At 31.8% G+C, this 26,998-nt stretch overlaps 1 protein-coding gene across 3 annotated transcripts in view; it reads left to right on the top strand.

Annotated features, from left to right (window-relative positions):
* VPS13B (vacuolar protein sorting 13 homolog B (yeast)) overlaps positions 1-26,998 on the top strand; it is a 561,763-nt gene that overhangs the window by 68,911 nt on the left and 465,854 nt on the right. For all 3 annotated transcript variants that reach the window (XM_004679695.2, XM_004679696.2, XM_012722965.1), the window contains exon 17: positions 8,860-9,041. In XM_004679695.2, coding sequence (XP_004679752.1) covers positions 8,860-9,041 — 182 coding nt within the window. The remainder of the gene's footprint in view (positions 1-8,859; positions 9,042-26,998) is intronic.

Below are 26,998 nucleotides of genomic sequence, written 5' to 3'. Positions count from 1 at the left end.
TTCTCAGTGCTGTGCTTCAACCCGCTGTGCCACCAGGGAGGGCCGCTAAATGAATTTTATAACACTCCTTATTGAAAATTTTTAAGAAATGATGTCTCATAGGTAATCATGAGTAAGGTCCAGAATCGTAAATTTAATGATAAATATAATTGACGCATTTCATCATGTTCTATTTTTCTGTTAGTACTAATTTTGAAGGTCTTTGCTTCTAGTTTGAGATGTAGCTTGGTCACTTTTAACACTTGTCACATTGTATGTGGAAGTATTCAGTCACGAATCTTTTGTTTTACTAATGTGTATATATTTTGCTAACAAAGTATGGTGACTATTTGAATATTAATATATTATTTGAAAAATATTTTCTTCTGAAGCTAAACAGTGTTTACATGCTAATAGTCTTACTAATTTTTGTTGTCATGATTTTGGTCCTAATGTTATAATGTATTTAAATAGATGACCAATTGAAAAATATCTACTATGATAGTTTTTCAAAATTATAACTGAATAGAATTAAAAGATACGAAGAACACATCAGTGGATTAAAGGGCATCTATTTCTATATCAGGTTTTTCTGTTTGAGTTTTTTTAGTAATGAACAAAGAGCATGCTGTTATGTTAAGCAAAAAAGAGTGTTGGTCAAATGAGAACAGAGGTTTTCTTTGATTTTGCTCTTGGAAAACTTGATATTTTCCACATGCAATTTTTATAATCAGTTGGGTGTGAAGTTGAATAGGCAAATATGAAACATCTATTTCCCTTGTTAAAAGTTTTAATCTTAGTAAATTTATTTTTTTTTGGTACCCAAATGAACATTTATAATTCATTCTTAGATTATTGTCATTAAGCTTAATAATAATATACTTACAAAACTTCTACCTCTTCTATGAAAAGAATTTTTTTTTTCCGTGTATAACATAAGACTGTTACCCTGTGACAACATTTTATCTTAGTGACAGTCTTTCCAGTATGCCTTTGTTTCATTATTTTGGGAAATGAAACTAAAGATGTATTTAAAAGATTCTGAACTATCAGTATATTTATTAAAAGGGAAATGTCTTACTTAGGAATCACTAAATAGAACTCAAGATTATATCATTGCATTTAAGTATTTTATAAAACTGTGTTTGGTTTTTTTCTCTCAAATATATTGGAATTTAAGAACAAATAATTATTGGAGGTCCCTATATTCAAAAGGTCACATAATGCATATTTAGAGGACGAAGAAATCTGCAAGAACACTTGTCATAAAACTTGTCATAAAATTTTGTATTTAATTTTTGTATTTAATAAGTATTTAATCCTACCTACTAGGATTTGATGATCACACTGACTTTTGAAATAAGCAAATCAGGTATTACTTTTATTTTGTAGGTAATGAAAAGGGAGGACTAGGGAAGGTGGTGTTATAGACCTAGCAAGATGAAAATACTATTCTAGATATTGTTTAGTTAGTTGGTGATGGAGCTATTAATAGCATGTTTGTGACTATTAGCAAGCCCTCAGTAGTCACTTTATATTCTACAGTAGGATTTACAACTTCTAAAATATTACCAGTTTCCCAGATGAAGCTGTTGATACTTAGCATTTTTAAAGTTTCAACTGAATATCATTTATTTGTTTAAAAAATAACACTTTTGGGATCGATCTTGTGAAAATGATTGTGTTGTAGGCCTTTGAGTACCAGTATGATTAAGACCTGGTTTTTGCCTTTTCTTTCTTGATCTGTTAAGTGTCTAGGAAAAAGTGTCTTTAATAATCAGCTGACCCACATATCTATAGCCTTTTTTGTTTTGATAATTAATTTTTTTTAAAGATCTATTTATTTGTGCATACAGAACTGGGGTACAGTCCAGAGGCTCAGGGGGCAGCGAGAGGCTTCACCAGAGACAAAGTGGGGAGCAGAACATGCAGATCGACGAAGTACACCGCTTAGGGGAGCAGCGGGCAGGTCAGGAGAGGTCTGCTATGCCATGTCACCTCCGAGGCAGGCGGTTATCAAACTCATGCAGAAGTGGCTTTTAGCTTCGTGGTGTGGTGCTTTAACCCACTGTGCCACCAGGGAGGGCCTTGATAATTAATTTTTGGAAGACAGTTCTAATTATGTCCTTTTCCTTCCTAAAATACTTTTTTTCTCATAGCTTTGGCAATAAAGATTAAAAAAATCTTTAAAATATTCTGTAATAACTCCTCATGATTGCCCCTTATTTCCTGTCTAAATTCATCTGAGTATCGTCTCTTTAGATCCTCCCACTTTGCTTTTTTCAGTTTCTCTTCTTTTAGCTGAATGATCCCTGTATTGTTTTATTAAATTTTAACTTCTAAAATCTTTATTTACCTCTGAAATATTAGCTCAATTGATGTTTACACTAAGATACAATCCCTTAATATATTCTTTTTTGGGATAATCTTCCTGTTTTTCACGGTATTTTAATAGGAATTATTTTACATTAGTTCTTATGATTGTTTAATAACTTTACCCCTACTCTTTCAACTTTAAGCTGACATGAAGACCCCTTTTGTCTGTGTAGGACACTGCTTGCAGTTGGCAAGAATAAATTTATTAACATTACAGCTGGTAATTTCTTAAGCAGTGGACTGAATTTTGGTTTTATGATGATATTTTACATTGTGTGCCTTTTTGACAACTAGGTTGTCCATCATTTAAACTTATCTAGGAGATGGTAAGACTAATAAAGAGATAACAATTTACTCTGTTGTATTTTGTTTGTACCACCCATTGGTTTACAAGTATTTGCTGAGCAGGAGTTCAACTGTTAGTACCATTCCTCAGTATTATTTCCACTTTTTGATTTTATTATTGATATGTCATTATTTTACATCCTTGTTAGTTTTTTCACATCATAGGATTTTTTCCTCTCAGATATCACCACTTTTTTGCCTTATACAAAGCAAGTATATTGTTTAGGTCTTTCCCTGCAGAGATTTTCATTTCACTTAATTAATATTAATTGGGCAATTATTATATTCTCAGGCACCATTCTAGGATCTAGGTATACAGTGGCAAACAATATAGACCTGATCTCTTCTCATGAAGCTGATGTCCTGGAGACAGAACTACATAAAAAAAAAAATATGAATTTCAGATAGTGGCAAGTGATAAATAGAAAAATTTGGACATTGGGATAGAAAATGACAGAGTTGATGATTTTCTTTGTTTTAGAAGGTCAAGGAAGGAATATGTGACATTTCATTGGGACCTAAATGACCAGATTGTGACAACCATGGATAGATCTGGGAAAATTGTGTTTCTGGCATTGAAGAATAAAGGTGCAAAGGCAGAAACAGATTTGGCTTGGAGAACAAATAAGTGTTTTTGGTAAATAGTGAAAGACAAAATAAACAAAATCAGAGAGCAAATCCAGTTTATTCACAAATATAAGTATTTGCATAACATGAAAAAAATTCCAGCTGCTTTAGCAGGTAGAGAACTAAAAATTTAAGCAATACAGTTATTTGTATACATAATAATTGTAGAATTTAAAGAATATAATATTAAAAGTGGTAAGGATTTAGATACCATTAGGTATAATATAGTATTGACATAAAACAACTTTTCTGTAGGGCAGTTTATGTATATACCTAAAAATCTTTAAAACTGCATAACATTTTATTAAGCACATCTATTTAGAGCAATTTATCATTAGCTATGCTAAGGAAACGAACACTTATTTAGATATGCTCGTACAATTTCTGATTTCCAAAAATTGAAAAAATAAATAAGTTGAATCAGTTATCAGTAGTTAGCCATATTACAAGTTATATTATAACGTGTTTACAGGTTTATAAAAATCTTCATGTTATATGAAATAAAGCTTAGAGAATAGAACATTGAAAAATCATTTGTTAATATTATTAATGTTAAAAACTTTTTGATATTTGTAAGAAGAGTAGTAACTATTATTAAAATTGTCAATAGTTTTTGTGTGGTTGATTGATAACTTGATCTATATAGGATGGTGGTTAAGAACAGGAACCTAAGGATAGGAGGGCAATTCATAACTTCTACTTCAGGATCTTTTTCAGGGTTATATGATTTAAGACATAGAAGAAGCTTTGATCAGTGCTTGACATGTACTGATCTATAAATGTTAGCTGTTAATGTCACTGCATATTTATATTTTATATGTTTAGAGAACATATATTCAGAAAATGAATATCACCTTTTTTCTCAGATTTGTATATATAATTTTAAATGATAGGTTAAAAATGAAAGAATCCTCAGTAACATTTATGAATACAGCAGTCATACTGAAAACTTCTGCAAGGTAAAAAAGTAAGGAATAGACTGGGTGAAAATTTTCACAAAACAAGTATTGTCAAAGTTTGTATATAGGATATGTAGAGAACTTGAAAAAATACCGGCAAACTGCTAAAAAAGGTGAAAGTTTTGAAGTTTACAAAGGAAGGTACATTAAACACATTTCATTGTACTCAAATTCAAGCCACATTAATTGGTCACACTAATTTCATAGATTGATCACACTAATTTTTTTTAGTATAATCACAAATTGGAAATTGCTTAGGAGAAGAGGCAGATTTTGATATATTTGTATAACAGTATAACTCATCGATAAAAATAAACAAACAATGAATTACTGGAATACAAATTGTGTTTTTTCAGTAAAAGAAGCTGTGGACATAGACAAATACAGGCAGATTAATGAAATGCACTTCTGAGGGAAACAGCAGCCAGATCAGGAGAGGTCTGCTGAGCCATGTCGATCACCTCCTGGGCTGGGAATTGAACTAGCACTGAAGCCGCTTTGGCTCTGTTGCACTGCTGTGCTTCAATCTATTGGTCACCAGCAAAGTGCCTATAAATAGTATCATTTATGTATGGATATACAACATTTTGTCCATCTACTTGTCAGTTGACCATTATTTAGGTTGCTTAAACTAGGTTGTTATGAATAATTCTGTTATGGGCATCATTGTAGTCTTTGTGTAGACTTAAGTTTTCATTTCTCTTAGATACCTAGAGTGGAATTATTGGATCTTATAGTAAATGTGTGTTTAACATTTTAAGTAATGGTTAACTTGTTTTTCAAAGTTTCATCATTCATTTATATACTTCCCAAATGTTTTATATTCTCACAAAGAGTTTGAGGATATTTCTGTTTTCCACATTCTTACCAACATTATTATTGTCTGTCTTTTTAATTATGTTATTTTCAGTGACGTGAAATAGTATCTTATGGTAGTTTTTTAAGTTTAGTGATAGATAATTTTCTCATTTTCTCTGTATCTAACTTTAAATCAAATGGTGATATTTATTTCAGAAATTTGAAAAATGTAAAATATTTTCATAAATCAATATAACAGGATATTTTTATATTATAGCTCTTTGCAAATGTTAGCTTTATTGTGAACAAAAACAAAATGGGCAGTTCTAGTGGGGATATTGTGAAAGGGCTACTCTAATACAGCTGATAAGTGAAACTTGATTCAAACTGTGTAATTATCAAGATGTACTAAAAAGACCAATGTAGCAGCATATGTTCTCTAAGATATATCATTTAGTCATAAAAAGCAAGCTGTCAACAGTATATTTCTGTTAAAGTAGTAAATATATGAGTACATGTAAAACTCATAGAAAGTGTTTCCCTATTATGAGTGGGATGGGATCAGAGGGAGGTATGAGGAGCCTCCTTTGGACTCAGTCATTTTACTTACCAAAATTTTAAAACTTATTTTTTCTTTTCATTGAGTATTAATGTATTAGGTAAATTAAAGTCACTATATTGTATATAACTAAAGATAATTTCTTAGCTTTTTCAAGTGTCATTTCTGAGTTAGTTTATACTCATTTTATTTTTGAAAAGTGATCTAATCTTTCTGTACAGGATATGAGTAATAGCAAAAATACATTTTTGAAACAGATTTGTAAGTTCAAACTTTGCATTTGGGGACCTTATATAATATACCTGTAGATCCAGCTGTTGTTGAGGATATTCTTTCAGTTGGTATGAGATGTGTGCTTTTAAAAGAATGGGTAACTGTTTCTCAAGTGTGTGTATGACAAAAATTCTGTGGTATTCCTATGGATATGAATGGATTGTTTAAATTAATTCCTTTGCATTGAGCTGTAAGAACCACTTCTAATTTTTTATTTAGATTTCAGAGCAAGACACGTTATAGAAATTCTAGATTGGTTCAGGAATTTCACCATCCTTGTGCTACAGTTTTTCATAAAATGGTAGAATCTTAAAGATTTGTTAATTAGGGTGTATTCATTTTCAGTTCTTGCTACTACACAGTCAAGACCTACTTGTTTCCATTTCCTTAAATTTATCCTGGAGTTTGTCCAAGTTGTGTTTTAATGAGTTGTTTATCCCACTAGTTACATTAGGATTTATTTTCCCCTAGAGAGTAATGCTTAAATTGATAGTTTTAGAAACTATTCTTTAACATGAACATATGTTCAGACTAGGGCTTCTGGTTATGTGAAATAGGCATTTGTTAAATAAATTATTTTATATTCACCAATGTAACTGTTAAAATGTAGGTTCAGTGATATTTCAAAAAAAATCAGGCAGAATTTTTAGTATAAATTTTATTGACCTGCTTTATTTTAAAGCTTGATAAATTTGTACTGTTGTCAGTTACGAGGAAAATTATACTTTCATTTTGCATTTTCACTGATATTTTAATAAGTCCCCTGAATGTTGTAAAATGTTGTGCTCTGTTTAAAAATTTCTGAAGCAAATATGGTATAATGTTATGGTTTGATAGTTGCATTTGAAGCAGTGGGTATTTGAGTTTTCTATACTTGTTTATCTGTTAGAAATAATTTCAAAATTGACAAAGGAGGAAAGATAGTCCTCACTGATATTGTTAAACTACCATGATATTCTATAAGCTACCATCTATTGCCATATAACTTTGAATGACTTTTTTAGTTCAAATGCTACTGGAATGGCATACTTGAAAGAGGTATAAAAAATGTATTTGTATTTAGTTACACGTGGAAAATAAAACCACAAAAACATGCCCTATGTGTGTGATATAATGTAACTATTTAGTATTGAGTTGTGACTTCTGTACAAAGTGAATTATTTCCTTTGATGTGTTAATTAAATTGAATCTGAGGGAGAGAATTACCCTTCTACCCTTGGGCATTATTAAAGTGAGGTATAAATTAATCTTTATGAATTTGCATATGTTTAACTTTTAGTCAAGTCTGTTTTATCCATTTGGGAACCATTTTCAAGAATAACGCCATATATAGCACTTGAATTTGTTAAAAAGTAGTAAGCACCCACTTGTAAAAAGAAACTAACTATAATTTTGGCAGATAATTATTTGTGCCGTTGAAAGAGGTAGCCTTTGCTACACTCTAACACTTTTTACATGCCACAAAATATCTCCATGAAGAATAACTAGGCTAACTGTATCATTATATTGTAGATATTCAACATACCTGTTTTCTTTATTTAATATCACTAACAAACTGATTTTTTGTTTTCTGGTCTGGAATTTGGACAGAAATTGAGAACACAACCACCTCTTAGTTTTTAAACCCTTATTGAAATAAGGGAAATGAGAAAGAAACTTTTCAAATGATTACAATTTTGGAAAAGCAAAAGAAACAATAATGATAATGAAATATAAATTTGTTAATAAGATCCTAATTGATTCACCTTATCACTGGAATATATCCTTCTTGACCATGGTGTGTGATTTTGTAAATGTATTACTGATTTCTAATACATATTGGGGAATTTTGCATTATGTTCATCAGAGGATATTGGCCTTGAATTTTTTTTTTTTCCTGTGTGATTTCTTTGGTTTTGGAATCAGGGTAATACTAGTCTCATAAAATGAATTGGGAAGTGTTCCTTCCTCTTTAATTGTGAAGGCTAGGTGTCAAATTTTCTTAGAATATTTGGTAGTACTCACCAGTGAAGCCATCTGACCCTGAACTCCTGTTTTTTTGGGAGGTTTTTGGTTACTGTTTAAATTTGTTTACTCATGATCATCCTGTTCAGATTTTCTATTTCATCCTGATTCAGTCTTACACAGTTGCATGACTTTAAGAATTGGCCCATTTCTTTTAAGTTGTCCAAATTGTTGGCATATGTATTTTTAAGAGTATTCCATGTACACTTGAGAAAATGTGTATTTTGCTGCTTTTTAATAGATGTTCTCTTTATATATGCTAAGTTCATCTGGTCTGATATGTGTCATTTAAGACTGATGTTTTCTTGTTGGTTTTCTGCCTGAGGATCTGACCATATTGTAAGTGGGATGTTAGAAGTTCCTCACTGTTACTGTATTGCTATCATTCTCTCCTTTTAGATCTGTTGAGAGTAACTATGAACTATAGAACTCTGAAAGAGATTGCCTGGATTTAAGTGCCTAATATTTTACTTAATATCTGGTATCTCCTTGTATCTTTGTTTTTCATCTGATAATAATACCTCCTTCATAATATTCTTGGGATATTATGACAAAATTCAGTGAGTTAATAGAATATTTAGAATAAGGTAGGTCTGCTAGTAAATCCTGTTTAAATGTTAATTACTATTTTCACATTATGTTTGATGATTGATTTAATTGGAATTATAATTGCTTGAATGGCATGTATTTTTATGAATGCATGCATATAAACATGATCCTAGTTTATATTTTTATTGTAATAAGTTCTGAAATATACTTAAAGTTGGCAAAATTGAATGTTTATTCGATTTTAAATACTTCAAATTTTAATGTTTAAACGTTTGATTTTTTGGGAATTTATACTTTTTTTTTCCTTACAACCTAAATAATATGATATTTCATTTTTTGTAAGTGCTATTAACTGTATTATTTCTCTCTCTCTCTCTCTTTTTAATGCAGGACCAAAAGATCTCAGATTGCTTTAACTGAAGGTATATTTGAACTTCCAAATCTCACAATTCAAGCTACAAGAGCACAGACACTTCTCTTGCAAGCCATTTATCAAAGTTGGTCTCGTATTGGAAATGGCAGCTCCTTAGCAGTGAATGAAGCTTTGATGAGTGAAGTTTTCCAAACTGTAGGTAAGAGCACAATCTTTTTGGTGAGTATAGGGAACTTTCTTATTCGAGGTCTTTAATGTTTTATTCAGATCCATAATGTTTGGCATGTTCATCTTTAGCATATATTTCTGTGAAAGTGATACTCATAGTTCATGTATAAAATCTAGGATTAATATGACATAAAGCTGTTGCATGGGCAACACCACACTGATAAAGAAGTGGGAATCATGGAGCAGGCTACATAATTCAGGATGCTGCTCAAGAGAAAGAGCTTGGTCTTTTTTTTTGATAGAATTATCATTCAGCATTAATTGTAAGAGGGAGTAGAAAATGGAAAAGGGAAAGTGTGGAACTGTCCCATCTATTGTTCTAGGGAGTATGAGTCTGTTATTCAGGTACTTCTCATCTGCTGATGGGTCAGTATTCATGTAATTGAGACCAGCCCTAGTTCCCCAGTCAGGGTTTCAAACTTATTAACAAGGTGGTTTACTAATCAACTTCTGGGGTCCTTTTTCATACATCAGTTCTCATTGCCCCCCACCCTCCCAGGTCATACCTCATGATGTATGAGTCAGGAGTAAGCTTATGCATCCATTGTCAGCCCACCGTGCATTCCTGGTCATACCTCTTGATGTAGACCCTTCCCTGGGTGATCCAGTTTTGAGCTCTTAATTGATGTGAAAGGCACTATGTAGGGTTGAGCTCCTGTGACCAGGCAATTCTGACCTTGCTTAGTAATACAGAACTGTAGAAAATAAAGTGGAGGCTTCATAGGCAGTTTAGGATCAGCAGACCCAATAAACCATTGAGTTTTCTGGTATACTCTATAGTTTCAAGAGATTATCTTTCACCAAGTTTTTGACTTTCCATCTCTTACTTTTCGGGACATAAAGTACATGTTTTAATGATAACCACATAAAAAAATAGGTATTTTATTATGCTGGTAAAGTGAATAAAATTCTTGATCATAATATTTTAAGACTTTGTAGGCAGAATTCACCCATTTGAATGGATGACTTCACTACTAAAATTTAAAAATCTGCTTTGATGCCAGTACGAGATAATACTTTCATCTTTTATTCTTTTTGCAGGTAAACAATTTTACAAAATAGTTTCAATTTTTAAGTATTTAGGCCTAAAATAATCATATTTGTTAACACAAAAGTAGTTTTTAAAGAGTGAGATATTTTGATTTATTAGGTAACTTCATGCTTAAAACAGTAACATTTTAATCTACTTCAGTTATCTGTGAAATCATTGTGTATGTTTTATGCTGCTTTGAAAGGTTTTAAGGTCAATTCTTACTATGGGGAACATATAAATTCTAAACAATATGCATTATGATCATAACTTTTTAATATAACCAGTGACTAATACAAAATTTTACAGTTGTTTCTTGCTATGTTTTAGTATTTTATAAAATGTGACACAACAGATGTTTCATTAGCCTAGATAATCTTAATTTGGGACTTATGAAGGAGCTTTCAGAAGTCTTTGCATCCCTTGAAATAGGCAAATTTTAGTGTGCATATTAAATGTCCCCTCCCTATATACATGTTTGTATTTTTTGGAATTAATTGATTTTATTTATTAAATGAAGTGAGTCTTTCCTTCAAACAACATTTTGACAACATTTCCTTATATTCTCTAGTTATTTTAGCTTTCCTTTAGTTTGTATTTGGCTGTACTTCCTCTTACATTCTTTTCTTCAGTGGTTTTATTCTTTTATCCATCAGTGGTTTTAGCTTTAGGTATATGTTTTGGAAATAGCAAATAACTGTCAATTCTTGGTGTATTGTTACCTAGCAATTTTACTCTTAGGTAAATTCCCTTTATTCCAAATAATTGAAGCCATGCCCACACAAAACCTTTTACATAACATAGTTTTTTACATGTAAAAAACTATACATCTTAAGTATGTAGTATGATGTTTTGATGTATATAAGCGAAATGATTACCATAGTGACACTTATACACATCTCCTTGAGAACACTTGAAATCTATTATCTTAGAAAAACTTAAGTGTATAACATAATATTTATTTTCATGACAGTCATTCTGTGCATTAGGTTCCTAGAATTTTTTCATTCTGAAGTAACTACTACTTTGTGCCTGTTGAGTAGCAGCTCTCATTTCTCCTGCCTCCCTATTCCTGTAACCATTGTTAGACTCTGCTTTTAATAAATTGGACCTTTAGAGTCCACACAATAATAAAATCACATAGCATTATTTTTACTAGCTAAAATATGAAAACAATACAAATATCTAATAATGAGCAATGAATAAACAAGATTGCTATTTGTACAATTGAATGTTATTTAGACAAATTAAAAGGAATAAAGTACTAATACAGGTTATGATATGGATGAAAGTTGAAAACTGTGCTAAATGGATGAAGTGAGATACAAAAAGTCACATATTATGTTTCTATTTACATGACATTCTTAACATAGGCAAATCATAGAGAGAGAAAATAGATGAATGATTTCAAAAGTTTTGGGAAAATGAGGAATGGCGAGTAATGGCTAAATGGTCCTGAGCTTCTTTTATAAGAGTGATGAAAATTCTGGGCAGAGATAATGATAATATTCCTTTTGTGAATATGCTAAGGTCCACCTAAGTATACACTTTAACAAGGTGAATTTTATGTTAACTACTTTTAATCATTCAGAAACTTTAATTTGGTAAGTATTTAAGTAGGTTAAATTAATGTGTTTTGGCCTGAAAGTTTGTGTCTCCCCAAATTTTCATGCTTTGGAATTTTAATGCCTAACATGATATTAGGAAGTGGGGCATTGGGAGTTGATTAGGTCATTGGGGCAGAGTCCTCATCAATGAGCTTAATGTCAAGATGATAACAGTTTGGAGGGAAATCCTTTGTTTACTGAAGGAGGACACCATCTGTGTAACTTGGAGGAGGCCGTCACCCATATCTGACCACGTTGGCACCCTTATCTGAAACATCCAGCCTGTGAGAAATAAATTCTGTTTTTTGTAGACTACCCAGTCTAAGATATTTTGTTCTGTTAGCTGAAATGTACTAAGACATTATCTTTATATGGCCATTATTTTATGTGGAGTTACTCTACAAAATATTTTATATCCTCATCCATAGTATCTACAGCAAACCTTCCTTGGCAGTAGCATTTATTTCTGTCTGCAGTCATTTATTTCATTTATTTTTCTCTTTGTGAATTTCTTTTTCTTGTGATGGTCTTTCCAGATCTTTTCAATTTATTTTCTAATAATGGTTATCTACCTTTCTTTATTTTTATTTCTTTATTTTTTTTTGTGGACTGGCTCATAGAGCTTATAAATTCATACTAAAAATAATGTGCAGGTGGTAGTATTATTTCTATAATTTTCCTTCTTTCTGACCAAACTAATACCATAGTTCCTTTGCTGAATTTACCTAATGGACTGTGCTGTGACAAAGTACTTTATAAATATTTTTTTCTAAACAGAATGCTGGTGCAGGTATTAAAAATGGATTAAAAATGGATTAAACAAATTTTCACAGATTAAGGAATGTATAATCTAATGGTCTGTCATTGAGAAAGCTAAAGTTAGTGTTAACTAATTTTCTTGTTCATTAATGGACTGAGGAAAATGTAAACTACATAGACTTGAGAAATGTTTAAACAACAACAAAAAACCTAGTATTTTTCTGAAGAAAAAGAACTAGAGAAATTTGACAAATTATTTATCTGCTTTTCAAATTCTAAATTGCCTTAGCTATTATTGATTTTTGTGCCATTTAGAATTTATGCCAAGGGTGGCATAGGGTCACTGGTAAAGTACATGTAAGGTATATCACTGGAAAAATTTAAATGTGAAAATGTTCATTTGAAGTTTCTGATATCTAAAAGTTCATGGCTGATCATTCCCTGACTATAATAAATCCAATGAAAAGTGACAGACAAGTTGTGAAATAATATCATTTTGTCTGTCAAAGAAAATAAGTTTGGCTTTTTTGTGTGTGTGTGTTCGTTGCATGATTTTTATATAAAGAAAGCTAAGCACTGAAAAATCTTTTTTCTTTCTTTAAAGATACAGAATTATTTTACTACTTTATTCTTTTTTTATAATACTTCATTAGTCTTATTTTTTTCTTTACCAAAAATATTTAAACAGGTCTGTGGATAGGAAGTGAAGTAACAGTAAGTTGTTGGATTTCATTGGGTCTTAAAACAACATGCAACAACTTTGTTTCTGTCTTCTTATTTTAAATTTTGGATTAATAATGGTGCTTCAGAAATGTGACAGTAAACTTAATTTCAACCACCAAAACTACTAATTCCTTCTTGTAGTAAATTTTTTCTTAACAAACTATATACATCTATGTACATATATATCATAGAAGCAAAATAATTTTAGCTTGTTGAATCAGTTACTAGTTTTTTTTCTAGAATGAGTATAAAAGGTTTTAAGAGAAAATGTATGTGGATAGTTATATTACAAATTTATCTTTTTCAAGATTTAGTAAAAATGATTATATTTTATTTTTTAACCAGACGCTTTTTTTTTCTCTCTATGACTGTGTCATGGTGAGGAATATAGCTGCTAGTTCAGTTGATACTATGGTATTGATTCATGCCGCACTACCAGCAGTTTACCCATAGTTGCTTTTGTGTTAACAATTCAAATACCAAAAACTGAAAAAGGCAATTCATGTTTTATTACTATAAGAAAAACTAACGTTGACTTTGTGAAATCCCTGGAAAAGATTTCAGAGATGCCAAGGTGTCCCTGGCCTACACTGTGAGAACTTTTATATTAATGCGTCTTTTGCTGACTTATGACTACGTCACATATTTTTTCTTGCAAATTCTTAGTCCATTGTTACATTGAATTTTTATGTTTAGCACTCTGGAAAAGACTGAAATATTTTCTTTATCTTTGAACTGAAAAAAATTTTGTCATCAGATGTTGTATGGGTCTGTTTGCTAATTTTTATTCATTATGACAACTTCCTTTGGTCTTAATAGTTTTTTTTTTTTCTTTTTCTTAAAACCAGTTCAGTAAACTTACTTTGGTCTTCATTTACGTATAACAGTAATACCTGAGTTAAACTTGTTTTTTCCCCCTCAGTTATCTCTTTTTATTCCACGCTTCCTCCTTTCCTTAGGTAGTTTTTTCACATTTGCTCTCTGCTGTATTACATTGTATACCGAATATATTCTTTAAAGTTATAGTAACCTTAAGTTCTGTAAAAGGAAAAATTAGAAGATATTAATATAAAAAGATGTTTTATAGTAATGCTTGTTAGGGGTTTGATTTTGCACATTAACATTAATCTCTTAAATATATTATTTTGGTGAATTTATTACTATTTCTGTCAGATAATAAGAATATTTTTTATTTTTCAACTATTTAAATTTATTCCCGAGCATTGAATTGTAGTGTTTAGATCCTATCAGTAATAAGTAATAAACTGAAGTAAGTCAGTTTATTTAATTGATTTCTCATCTGCAAAATGGTGATGTACTATCTTTATATCTATTAAAATAATTATTGAGTGCCAAATATAGTAAGTCAGTTTATTTAATTGATTTCTCATCTGCAAAATGGTGATGTACTATCTTTATATCTACTAAAATAATTATTGAGTACCAAATACAGTATTGCATGTGGAGCTGATTTATTGAGTTTGTGTTGGATGTAGAATCCTGGTGTTAGGCTCCTCTATACAGGGATACTACTTTTGAAAGTCTTTCTAGGGTCTGAGATTCTTGCAGACTTGAATTGCCTGTCAGAATTGGAAATCAAATGATCTAGCATTTTTTTATTAGTTTATTTTTACATCATTTTGTACATTTTTTTTCATCTCAATTGTAATCCTCATGGGTTTCCCATCACCAAGTCACCCTTGTGCCATCACCATAGTCTCCTGCAATTCCCTCCCCCCCACTCCAATCTAGCATATTAACAGAGAAGATAAAGAGCAAAGATTAATTCAGTGAGTAAGGCAACTAACAAAATTGAAGGAGTTGCTTAGAGCTAGTTGTTTGAACTTACTGAAGAAATTGTAGATGGTTTTCCTTAATGTAACTGTTTACAAGAGGCCACACTGGGCACACAGAAACCTATAAGGAACCATATAATCTCTGTTTTGCTAGAGATTCCAAATGAGGATGAGGCAACAGACCTATACGTGAATGTTTCCATGTAGTGGAATAATATAAATATGAAATATCTACTTTTCACATACTTTATAATATAGATGTCTACTAAGCATTTTTCCTCTAGTAAGTTGATTAATATAGGGACTGGATACCATAAACTTACTTGAAGAGCCTAAGTTAGCTCACTGTTTTTAGGATGATGTTTTTCATCCATTAATTTCAATGGCTTCTTACCAGTAATAATAATGTTGGCAGGTTATATGTCCTATGTTACACATGTGAAAATTTATGTTCAGAAAAATTTAATGTTTTTCTTAAATATTACCCCATAGATATTCACTTGTAAAACCATATTTGAAGCCAGGTCTTCAGATCTTTCTGGCACTGTTACTGCTGTTACACAAACCATGTCTCTGGTAAATGAGACCAGAAAACCAGAAATAGAGTAAAATCATTATTAAATTTTTTCTTTATTAGAAATTGCATGATGATCTTTACTTGGAGCACACCCCCCCAAAAAAAGGAATAACAAATATTGGAAATTTAATTAAATTTAATAAGTGATAAAGAATAAAATGGGAAAGTTTAAGCTCAGTCAAAGTATATTATCTTTTGGAATGACTGAACTACGTATTTTGCTGTTTCTGATGGCACTCAAATCATAGAACTTCTAATTATATTTAGCCAGGTGATAAAAAATACAAAGTCACCTATGAGTCTTGTTTCTTCAGAAAAATAAAGACTTATTCTTTTTCAGATTATTCATTATTTTGTTGACAGTCTAGTTCCATTAATCCAGTACTTGCTGGGAAATTGCTTACAGATCTTAAAATTTGTGGGAAAGGTGATCGAATGGACATTTGAATCCCTCATTTAAGTGATGTCTTAATGTTAAAATAAAAACGTACTTTCCAGAATGTAACTGTTAAAGTATTTTATGCAAGATTTCATATGGGATACCTTAATGGTTGAATAATAAATTTTACCTCATAAAAATGAAATTCAATAATACAGTAGCTTTCTCAGCTCAGTAGCATCTGGTCTATTCTCATGAGAGCCAATATTTTCCAACTCATTAGGATCATGTCGTTCTGTATGTCGTCAACATTGACTTAGCCAAGCTACCTTTACTTACATAACCGCCAAACTATTAAATAGGTCTCTTGTGGAGTGAAGTCAAATATTCCCCTTACTTTACTTCTGCCTTAGAAGAGGGGAAGAAAATGTACATACTGTAACATTTAAACATCTGGTTTAAACCACATCACTGTAACTGAGCAAAGTTACGGATTTGGTATTCTTCCCAGGTGTGCATATAAAAAGGATCTTGGAGTTTTTTAATCGTTTTTTAACCATTTAGGAAAGAGATTGAAGTACAGTGATATTCCTCTGTTTTCTGACTACTTTTCTACTGCATCTGAAAAGCCGTCCTAACATGTTCTAAAATATTATTGAACTATTTTAAAATTTCTTTACAGGTAGAGGTATAGATTATAAATTTGTCCTTGCCTATAATAAAAATAAGTTGAGTTAGATTTGCATTAAGAATTATCAGTAAGGTTTTAAATTTAAATTGGAGTAAAAGGACAGTATTTTGATAAACCTCGTGAGGTTTAAATGCCTCTATATAAATTATTAATAATATGTTTATTGAATTCATAGGTTCCATTTCACTTGAACTTACATTGAGAGCTCATAGTATTTGTGATAACTATTAAGAAATCACTCATTTTTTTCTTTGGGTGTAGTATAACGAAGGAAAAATATATCATTTATTGAATCTGAACACGACTCTGAGTAATGCATCAGAAGGATTCCTATATGGAATTCCTATATGTGGTTTTGTTTCTGGATTCCCAAAAATCTCTAAGTCTGGAGAATTTGGAAGATACTCTAGAATTGCTCAGTGGATTCAGTGTATAGTTGTATTCCTGATTGTTTCATTATAACAAAGTAGTAAGTATGTACAGATCATAAGGGAAAAGGACACAGCCATCTTGGAGAAATCCATTCACAAACTTTATTATTCATAACTTCTACTTCCTATGAAAAGGGGTTACTTGCTTCTACAGCAGTGAAAAATATGGTAATGTGCACACTATTTCTGCCCAGGAGACCTATTAAGTTATTAATTTTCAAGTGTTCTAATGGGGGCTACTAATGTGATCAACCTCTGCCTAATGCATGCCAAAATTCCAGACTCAGAAGAAAAGTGTTCAGTGTAAAGTATGTATTTGTACATTAAGTCTAATAAGCACATGAAAATACTTTTATCAGTTAGAGAATGGAGGCATACCAGTTTTTACAGATGTTGATAGTTGAGGGTTTCTTTCTAAGGTGATTTTCTAAGAATAGTAACCTTAGGTTTGCTGTTACAAGTGCTATGTATCTGCACAGTTTTTGAAACAATATTTACATTATGTAATATTACATTTTCTAGTTAGGGAGATATTTTTAACTGGATACAACATACTTGGAACAAAGGTGGAATTTGTTAATAACTAAAAAAGGAGAATGAGTTTTCGGCAAACAGCTACCAGTTCTTTTATTCTAAAAATTTTCATGTCTTCCTCTTGGAAAATTTAAATGCTTAATGGCACTGATCTTACACACTCTATTTCAATATACTTAAGTCACATTGATCTTTTTGTTTTCCAAATACACCAGTTCTTTCTTGCATGGTTCTCACCCCGCCCCCTTTGGGACTATCATCATCTCAATTTTTGCCGTGACTTAGCCCACATATATTTCCTGTTTTAATTTAGACCTCATCAAAGATATTATTAGCACAAATAGCACTCACTACACTCTTCTTCTTGAGGAGCTAACTCCTTTATTAGGACAATTGCATTTACTTGCCATACCACTTTAAGTAACATTGACAAGGAGTTTGAGGTTGAGTTGGAAATCTTCTCCAATTGATTCGTCAGGATGTCATTCCAGTGCTGGACAATATTAAATGCCTATTGATTAGGTAGAGAGTATGGAATGTCCATCAGCTAGTCCAGCTTTTGGCCTGTGTCCACCCTTTATGACAAGAGGCTTCTCAAAAGCCAAAAATAAGTTAGTATTCAGTTTAGCAGCTTAGCTTTGATGGCTGCACTGATGTAGCCAGGGTTAACTGATTTGAGTGAAAGGGTGTTAGTTGTTAAAGGTTTGATGGATTTTGACAGGCGTAGCCTGGGCAGATATGGAGTGATAATGCCTAGTGCAGCGTGGCCTTCATTACCACATTGATAAATAGTTGACTTGGTAGTCTTAAATCAGCCATATAAAGGTAACATTTGCATTAGAACATAGAATGTGTGAGAATGAATGTTTTGCCACATCTTATACAAAGATCCAGCTAGCAGAGTTACATGTTGATTTTAGTTGATTTATCAAAAACAGGGCCCCTGCATGAGTAGGGCCGATGATTTGATTATCTAGGATACTTTTCCTTTTGTAGTTTGTGTTTCGTAATCTTTTATTCTTAATCTGCTAGTCTTTAGTTTTCCATAAACAGGTTGGCCATTGGCAACAACCCAGTTGTTGGTCAAGGGATGTCTTAGGCAATTAATGAGAATTGCCTTGAATTTTGCCCACTAATCCAGTTTGTACATTGCTAGAACTCGCGTTGAACAGCAGTAGTAGCACAGTTGACATTGTTATTTTTCAATAAGTTGAACCATTGGTGAACTGGATCTATGCATTTGAAGAACCTCTGTATCAACTGCCCTATTGAACCTACACCATTGCTTCAACTCATGGAGTTTAGGTTAAGGTTTTCTCTTAAGGAGTAACTTTCACTTTGTAATTTAAATGCAAAATGCTGCTAGGACTTAAGTTACATACACTTGTAACTTAACTTGCTATTTCCCTTTGCCTGTGGTTGGTACCTTAACCAAGCTGAGTCAGTTGTGGTGTCTCCAATAAATTAATATTTCACAAATATCATTTGGGCTAGGCAGAATCTTTTTCTGTGAATTTTGAATTTGGAGCTACAGAAGATGAACTTAGGTCTTATTGGGACAGAAGACATAAAAGGTAAAAATTAGGAAGTATCATAATTTCTTGTGAATTGAGGTATTAAAGAGACAAGGAACAGAATTTTTGAGTCATTTGAGACTGGTACCATCTCCTGAGGTTTGTTTTTACCTTAGATCATTGGTTGTTTTTTTTTTTCCCCAGTCATTTTTGGTATTTTATAAACCTGCTAATCCCACCCAGCCTATTGTTTAAAATAGTTTCAGTTGGATTTCTGTTACATGAGAACTGACAAATACAGCCTTAAGCAAATAAAGTATTATTACTGGTGGTTTGGCATATTTGCCAGAGACATACTCATTGGTATTTTACTTAGATCCTTTTCTACTTTTCTATTTTCTTTTATTGATTTCATAGAGGATAGGACTGAAAAATAAATGTACATAAACTAGGTGTTATTTCTACATTAGCTAATTGTTCATACAAAAGGGATCTCTAGGAGCAGGAGGAATCGTAAAAGGTTAAAGTGTGCTTTGAAATAAAAATAATGAAGTTAAAAATGAAGATTTCATTGAAGCAAATAAGAAAAGTTGGGGTTATATTATATACCTAGGAAATATGAATGTGTAGCTTGAACATCAGTCAAACATTGAAGAAACTTTGGGTAGATTTCAAATCAAAAGATTCACCAGAAGGAACTGAGTATTAATTATTAATTAGTCTTCATTAACCAGAATTTTGAGCGTATTGTTGATGGCATATTAGGAAATAACTTTAAAAATACAGTAGGTTTCAAATAAGTTATTTGAAGAGAAAAGAAATTTCAAGAAAATCCAGAGTAATTTTCTTGAAAGTCAAGAAAATTCACTCATTTAGTATTCAGTGGAGGTGAACTTTGGAGGTACATTGATGAATAACGGAGATGTACAATGCATCACATTGACCATGTTACCATTTCCTAGAGAGTTTTACCAACAAAACAGAAATAAAGAGGATATTGTCCACAGGAAAAAAAAAAAAAAGAAAACTTGAGAAAAAATTTATTAAAGTCAGAGGGAGGCTTTTATGGCCATTCCCTGAAGAATAATTTGTAAATGATGAATACCAAAAAACGTTTATTCTTTTACACTGAAAGCAGAACTATATATCCAAATGACTTGCTTTTCTAACTAATTCTTTGGCCAGTACTTTCCAGTTAATAGATACTGCTTTCAAATTGTTTTTGTAAACACAATTTGGAGCTACATGAGTACCTTAGTACCATAGTTATGTATACATTACCTTATCTATTAAAGACTGAATGTCAGAAATAAAAATGTAGTTTTTATGTATATATAGGAACTGTGTTTTGTGTTAGAATGTAAAGATTTGTTGAGATCCAGAGTCATTCACCTTACTCATTGTTCTTCACTATAAATGGTATTTCTTTAAAATATATTCAGACTTACCCCTCAATTAATCAAGTCTTATAATCACTTGGACAATTCAAAAAAAAAAAAAATGAGCTGTAGGTGACAGATGTACTCGTGAGTACCAAAAACATTTTGATCAGTGATACACTGACATATTAGCATATGAGTGCTTTCAAGCATAAGCTCTTACCTGTCTACTAATTCACTACAGCATAATTGAGTCTTATTGTTTAAAGTATTACTTCTATGCAAACTTTTTCTCATTGTTATTTCCTATCTTGAACATATTGCTTAAATTTTTAAAGTTTTGGTTCCTTCATTGTAAAGTATGGATACTAATATGTTTTCTTGGATTTTTGTGATAAATTTTATTAATTATAGTGTTTACTTTTATTATTACATTAACAGCAATAGTGAAGTACCTCTGGATCATTTTTAAGATTTTTTAAATGAAAGGTTATGGGTTTTCTGTACAAATGAAAGACATGACCCAAAACCAGGAGGAACTTAAGTTAGAGCAAAAGAGGAATTAGTGTTTTCTTTTCTAATAATACTTTTATTTTTTAAAAAAGATTTATTTACTTATACATACAGAACTGGGGTACAAGCCAGAGGTGCAGGGGTGGTGAGAGGATTCACCAGAGACAGAGTGGGGAACAGAACAGGCTGACTGAGGAAGCATACTGCTGAGGGGAGCAGCGTTTGGGTCTGCTTCGCCCTGTGGATCACCTCCCAGGCAGGATGGAACTCATGCTGAAGTGGCTTTAGCTCCCATCACCAGGGAGGGCCTTAGTGGGGTTTCTAAATCAGTGAAATTAGAATGGCTCAAGATGTTGGTGATTTTGTGGTTTGTGTTGCTTTATTTATTTGTTTTCTACTCTTTCCTTATAAAAAACATTATGTATTTTTCTTGTACTTATAGGATGTCAGTTGTTTAAATGACTCTGCTTTTTTTCAATTGATTTATAATTTTTTCCCCAGAGGTACATATTTTTAATGTCTACTACAAAACATGGCACTTAATATATAATTTTAGATTACTGGTACAATAGTACGGTTAGTGTTGGAGATGATTTTAAGTAGTCTATTGAGAACTTTGCTTTAATTACAAAACAATTGTATGATTTAGGAAACAGTATCTTGTAATACCCATGATTGAGGTCTACTGCTTAAGATGGTAGTGCAATAAGGGTTTGACTATGAAAAAAATTGTCATTAAATAAAAGTAAAAACAAGGGTAAAATTAAAGAAAAATATTAACAGTACTGTTAGTTAACTGCTTATTTAGTTTTTGGCCATGTAGCAGGCACTCTTTCAAGTGACTTATTTAATTTTCAACTTAGTTACGTGGCTGAAGTAGACATTTATCTCCAGTGGTAGTGTCCACTGCATAATACTGCAGTTTCTTTATTAAATAAATAAACTAATAGTATAAATGAAACATGGAGAGGTTAGCAGTAATAATATTGGCATACATATACATGAATTTTGTTAAAACCGCTCTAGGTAATACAGATTTATATTCTTTAGTGAATACATTTACATCTATACAAGTATGGAATTAAAGATTCTGTCAAATATACATCAAGCTCAGTCTTAAGTATCAAATGAAACATCATTTCTTAAGGTTCTTAATCTGAAATAATGTTTTATAAAAATGACAGTGTGGTAAGGTATAGTATCAGTCTGTTTTACTACTTTTGCACCTGTTACTATGAAAAGGAAATATTCATACTTTCTCACTAGAGAAACTTGGTTTTTTAGGTCATTTGCAACTGTGCTCCAAAATATTTGATATTTTAGTTTTAGGTTTTAACTTCCTAACAAAAATCATGTGACATCAGCAATGAGGTGAAGTTTCAGCTCTCTTAGGAATACTCATAATACAAAGGAAGAGTTTGGGTCTGTGAGGTTGTGTGGGCTTGACTGTGATTTTTATTTGATATATGAACTGTGACATAACTATTGCATGACTGAGATGTACTGGTAAGTGCCTTACTATGCAGATGGATTTTTTTTTCTGAAACAAAGCCAGCAACAGAATCTTGAATGTGTTCATTTAGTGGGGAAAGAATACTTCATACAAACATATGGAAACATTTCTAAGTTTTTTTCATTAAATGAGCCTTTTACTTTTTAAGTATTTCTTATGATTGTTCAAGTTAGTATGTCATTTGCCTCATATTTTCCAAGTTTAGTGAGACATAGATGTATTATAGTATTTGGATGTTTTTAAACAACCAGATCACTTTTAGGAATGTATGTTTAGAATTAGATCAGATATTATTAGAAAGTTAGGGTTGTCACAGATTTTTCATCGACTTATTTGTCACAAGGCTGTCCATGTCTGATTATTCTAACTTGATGGGATTTGGTGAGGAGAGGTATGGAGTAGCTATTCTCTTTTTACTCACTTTGACATTGTAAAAGAATAAGACACCATTAAAGGGAACCATAAAAAGAAAAATGCCACAAGTATAATATAACTTTTTAATTTTCCATGTTTCCATATACCAGTATCCTTATACATACAGTTTTACATGGTTCTATTTATTATATAGATACCATTTTATGTTATATTTTTATAACATTACATTAATATTTTCCCTTTACTTGTGGCTCCCATTGTGAAAATAACACAAAGAAATAGTTGTAGATTCTAAGACCTTAATCTCTGATTTTGTTTTTCTCTTTTCGTTCATAGAAAAATTGTGACTTTTAAAAATTTTCCTTCCACTTTGCTGCTGAATCCAGTGCATATGTTGTAGATTTTATCTTCCCTGACTTTGACACACATAGAACTCTTCTTGATTTGTAGCCTTTTCTTTGACTTCAGTCCTTAACCTTGAGGGAACACTTGAGAAGGGAATACTTAAAATAATCACTTCCTCACATGTCACTTTAACTTCCACTTATATATTGACAGTTATTTCCAGTTATATATTGACATTTAATTCTCTAGCCTCAGTTCCCTGAAACTGATAAATTTATTTGAATGTACTAGGTTAACTAAAACTCATTACATTCAATATGAAATTTTTTTCTCTGGCCATAGATAATTGTATCACCATTCACTTCATTATCTTATGCAAAAACACATAGGAATCGGCCCTCCCTGGTGGCGCAGCGGGTTAAAGCACAGAACTGAGACGCTAAAGCCACTTCAGCATGAGTTCGATCCCTGCCTGCCCCGGAGGTGACCACATGGCTGCGTGGCAGACCTCTCCTGACCCGCCTGCTGCTCCCCTCAGCAGTGTACTTCGTTGATCCGCCTGTTCGGCTCCCCACTCTGTCTCTGGTGAATCCTCTCACCCTCCTCATCTCTAGCTTGTACCCCAGTTCTGTATGAATAAATAAATAAATCTTTAACAACAAAAACAAAAAACAAAGCCACTTTGGAATCATTACATTTTGCTGACAATTCCTTTAAATCTTGTTGACCTCTGGTTTCTACTTTGTGTTACCATGTGTTTTTTACCCCAGCTGGGATTGTTGAAGTATATTAAGTCATCACGCTAGTTTTCTCGTCTTTCCCATTTCTGTCCATCTCCTGACGTTTCATGACCTTTATAAAATGAAATTCTTTCTGATTATATCCGTTGGTGGTTTCCCTTTTGTTCTCAAGATAAAACGAACTTCTTTGCATGTCATTATGTCATTTCATAATCTCAGATTTCTTTCTAGAAATTTTTTTCCTTAAGTCCTTTCCTTTGGCTCTTTTGATTTCTGGATTCTCACACAAATAGTGTCTCATTCCTCCTTGCTGTTGCATATGCTGCTGCATGTGCTGTTGCATGTACCAGGAACACCTTTCTTACTCTTATAATTCTTATCTACTTCTATTTCCTTTAATATTAATCTGAAGATTATATTGTCGGTTTTAGGTTAACAGTATGATGTCTAATATGACAACATACAAAATTCAAGTAAAATGCCTTTAAGTGAATTATTAAATATTATTCCACAATATAAAGAAACCAAAAGGCCAGTTAAAGCAGATTAACAACATGCCTTAGAAAACTGACTATAGAACTGAGAATACTAGAGGGGAGGGGAAAGACTACATAGGGAGAGAGAAGAAAGTGGGTTACAGTGATTATAGATGTTTTGGTAGTGTTGTAACAACTCCTGAAAAGGGAGATCCTGTACCTCTAAAATGATGTAAGCCAATGTTACCTCAATTAAAAAAATAACAATTTTTAGAGAATTCATTAATATTTGGAATTCAGGTGACTTATTATTTACTAGGTAGTACTTTTGCCCATGGTAATGCTTGTAAAAGTTCCCGATGTGGTACATATATACAATGGAGTATTACTCAGCAACCAAAAAGAGAAACACATGTCTTTTGCAGCAACTTGGATGGAACTGGAAAAGATCATGCTTAGTGAGATAAGCCAGAAAGAGAAAGAAAAATACTGGATGGTTTCACTCATAGCAGGAGTATAATGGACCAGGCGAGAAAATAACAAGAATAATGAACAACCATATACCAGAGACATTTTGTGGGGGTGGAGTGGGGAATGGGATCAAAAACGGGGGTGGGGAGGGAAGTGCACGGGATTATGGTGATGGCACACGGGTGACTTGGTGATGGGAAACCCGTGGGGATTACAATTGAGATGGCAAAAAAATGTACAAAATGATGTAAAAATGAACTGTTATAATAAAAAAAAGTTATTTTCCTGGAAAATTTCTGAGTAGAAATACTTTATCAAATAAAGACAGGGACAATTGTTCAGATTCCTGAACATCTGTCTTTGTGTTACCACTTTTATCATTCTTGAACAAAATATTTATTACAAGATAGGTATAACAATTCTTGGAAATTAAAACTGTAGTTATTGGCAACATTTTCTGTTTAAAGAAATACTTCTTTCTTACAAAAAAGTGACATTGGGATATTCATTAATTTTTTCATTCTCCAAACACATGCAGGCTCCATTGTAGACTGGTCTTTGTGCCAGACACTGGGAACACAAATATAGCAATTTCTCCCCTGTTTCTTTTCTTGGTTAATTGCAGAATTGGTTTCCCAAGAGCTTTGAGCAGATTAATGTAAGTAATATAATTCACACATTTTTATTCCATTAATTGTACCTGCTTGTTAAATATGAAGATAAATCAATTTTATATTTAACCTATTACTGTCATAAATTTGACTTTAGATCTGATTGGTTTAATCATGGCTTTTTTCCATGTTAATATTATATTTTTGCTTTTATTTGCTAGATGAAGGCTGTTTTAATTAGGATTAAGTTTTAGTGAATAATGAAATATTACTTTTTATTGTTGGGAAATAGATTTGATTTCTGAATGAAGTGCCTTTTTTTTTCTTTTAACAAGTTGAACTTTAGTATTTGTAATATAGTTTATCTTTGTTTTTTTTTATTTTTTATTTTTATTTTATTTATTACAAAGTATCTTTGTTTATTTTTTAAGCTGCTTTTCTGGTATGTTTCATATTTCAATATTAAAATATAAGCAGATGGTTGTGGTATTTCTTTGTACAAGATATCCACACAAGAACTCTTTGTACTGCTGGTGGTACTGTTACATAGTTCCTTAGTACAGTAAGTAAATATATTACCTCAACCCTTAATCAGCCTACCATTGCCACTGATGACCCAATGCTTAAGTTGTAATACTACGCTCTTGACCCAGACTCTGGGGGCTGATTTTATTTTATTTTTTGATGCATTGCTGTAGGCAATTTTAAGGGTGTGGAACCAAGCCATTTTCTCCCTTGGACTCATTTCCACTTTTATTTCCTGTGGGAGGCTTAACCTTTTTTTGAAATACTAGGATTTTTAAATTGTTCACCTATTCAGTGATCAGTGTGTGGAGGAGTAAAGCTGCTTGCCAATTGTAACTTGCTGAATTAAAAAATAATTTAGTATGGCTTCATTTTTTGTGTTAAGCAATTCTCAAACTTAAAATCTTCTAATTCATAAAATGCTTTTCTGGTAAACATTTGATTTTGGTATGTGTGTGTGTTTTTCATGGTTTAGTTTTATTTTATGCTTACATGCTAGGAATGTTTGGCCTGATTTTGTCCCAGGAGGATGTAATTGAGAACTAACAGGTTATATGAAGTTGAAAGAAATTTAATGAATTGTAAAAACCAGTACTTCATCTTTCCTTAGTAACCTACTATGTTATTTGTAAGGAAGTATTCTAAAAAGTTCAAAATTGATAACCATCTAAATTTCCTACTGGCTTTCACTGTAAACATTAATAATAGTGTCTTGAAAGCAAAATTCAGTTTCTTTGCTATTGATAAAATTGTTTTTAGAATATGTAAATATTTAGGACTTGATTATTAGGATTATACTTACTCAAACTTATGGATAAAACTATGAAAAAATAATGTTTTAAAAAGAAATTGAGCTCATGTTGGCATTGTGTATAACTCAGACGTATAGGATCCCACTTCAACAGGTGTGTGTTACCACACCACACTCACTACCAAGGC

Source organism: Condylura cristata, unplaced genomic scaffold (assembly GCF_000260355.1).
Source record: "Condylura cristata isolate star-nosed mole 26May11 unplaced genomic scaffold, ConCri1.0 scaffold00009, whole genome shotgun sequence".
In the NCBI taxonomy this organism is placed as follows: domain Eukaryota; kingdom Metazoa; phylum Chordata; class Mammalia; order Eulipotyphla; family Talpidae; genus Condylura; species Condylura cristata.
This window is presented reverse-complemented; position numbering and strand designations above follow the sequence as displayed.